Below are 1,682 nucleotides of genomic sequence, written 5' to 3'. Positions count from 1 at the left end.
TCTCTCTCTCACACACACACACACACACACACACACACACACACACACACACACACACACACACACACACACACACACACACACACACACACACACACACACACACAGGGCCACATTCAGAGAGAAAAGTCCACTAAACGACTTAATACAGTATGAAAAAGTGAGAGACCAGAAAGGCTTTCCATTTATCTAAAAACCGTCTCTGACATCCAGTCAAGAGAGCAATTTTAAGAGAAACAAGACTCCTGCAGTAGGATTTAGCCTCGTCCTAGCCTACGCATGTTTTCCAGTGGAATTTTCAATTGAATTTTGTTTTAGTCTAAGACTAGGCTAAACCCCTGTCTGGGCAATCAGACCTGATTCTGTAAAAGCCCTACTAGCAGCCCCTAGAGGCTGTGCTGCTCCAAACACCCAAAAAGACCAGAATAGTTTGGACCAAGCAATCACATGGCACTGTCTCTCTCAACACCCTTTGCTGCTGTGCATCAAAAACAAACAAAAAGAAAAACATAATAGAGCATGGTTCTCACCTGTGAAGTGCTCCAGATAGTATCTGTAGAGTTTGCACTGGATTGGCGTCACTCTTATTGACAACACATATTCATGTTTTGGAGGCAGGAACTTGGTGAGCGCTGTGTAATCCTTCCTCTGTGGGAAGAAGAAATAAATGAGTTGCATTAGGAGACAAAGAAGAGGCGGTCAAAGAGAACCTGAGGCAATTGTGTCAGACAGTTTTTTTCTTACCTGGACACAGCCGGCCAGCATCTCATAGAGGATGTGAGCCCTCTTCTTCATGATCCGGACATCATGTAGTGTGGAGTCGGCACACTGACCATTCTGGATGGGGTTAATGAAGCGGTTCCTGAACTCCTTAATTGATCCAAGTAGGTTTTCCTTGATAAAGTTCACCATGCAGTGGTCTGGTAAGGAGACAGAGATTACAAGTTTTAGATACATAAAATCATTTAAAGAAAACCACACTATTTGTCTGTCTTTTTTTAATAAGGATTGCGACCAAGGCAGTCTCACATTCAACAAGGTTGTTTTGCAGAGGCGTTCCAGTCAGAACAATCCTCCTCCTCGTCCTGATACTGTTCATTGCTTTGGACACCGCAGATGCCTCATTCTTCAGGATGTGGCCTTCATCACAGATCACCATGTCTGGACCTGGTGTAAGTGAACGAGGAAAAAGAGAAGCTTGAGGACAAGAGAGAGAACAGCTGGAAACACGTTTAAAAATCAATCAAGTCAACAGACATTCATTAGGCCGGCTTATAACAAAGGTGAAAAAGTCAAATCAAATCAGAACTGAATATATCAGATACATTTTTTTTTTCACCGTCTCATTAGAGCTCCTACATACTTTAACATGCAGTTCTAACACATAGCAGCATTACGCAGCACCATACCTGGATCTACCAGTGTCTTTTGAAAGGTCTCTTTGAGTTTCTTGCTCTTGATGTTCCTGCCCTGCGTCAGGTTTCGATACATCTCATAGCCGATGATCATAATGCCGCCCATCTCTTGCCATCGCTGGAGGGCATATGCTCGCTCTTGTGGCCTTTTTACTGTAGCCAGCTCAGTCACCTGTTAAACACAGCAAATATCAATATGTTGTGTAGACATCTTTGAAAAGATAAAAAGGTCATGAATCAGAAAACAAATGCACACGCACATACACA

General features: G+C 43.0%; 1 protein-coding gene across 1 annotated transcript; it reads right to left on the bottom strand.

Annotated features, from left to right (window-relative positions):
* Nucleotides 1-530: 530 nt before the first annotated feature.
* Nucleotides 531-1,588, bottom strand: LOC111668338 (chromatin remodeler ATRX-like; the record flags this gene model as incomplete). Its single annotated transcript, XM_023424376.2, has 4 exons — nt 1,410-1,588; nt 1,030-1,167; nt 745-920; nt 531-648 (listed from the first exon to the last, which is right to left on the bottom strand). Coding segments are annotated over exons 1-4 (544 nt in total), but the record flags the coding sequence as incomplete, so codon positions are not given.
* Between the last annotated feature and the right edge of the window lie 94 nt (nt 1,589-1,682).

The sequence above is a fragment of the Seriola lalandi genome, unplaced genomic scaffold (genome assembly GCF_002814215.2).
Source record: "Seriola lalandi dorsalis isolate HSWRI2012SDOR001 ecotype SW California unplaced genomic scaffold, Sedor1 jcf7180002004019, whole genome shotgun sequence".
NCBI classification, from domain to species: Eukaryota; Metazoa; Chordata; class Actinopteri; order Carangiformes; family Carangidae; genus Seriola; species Seriola lalandi.
The sequence above is the reverse complement of the archived record's forward strand: the minus strand, read 5'-3'. Positions and strand labels throughout refer to the sequence as shown.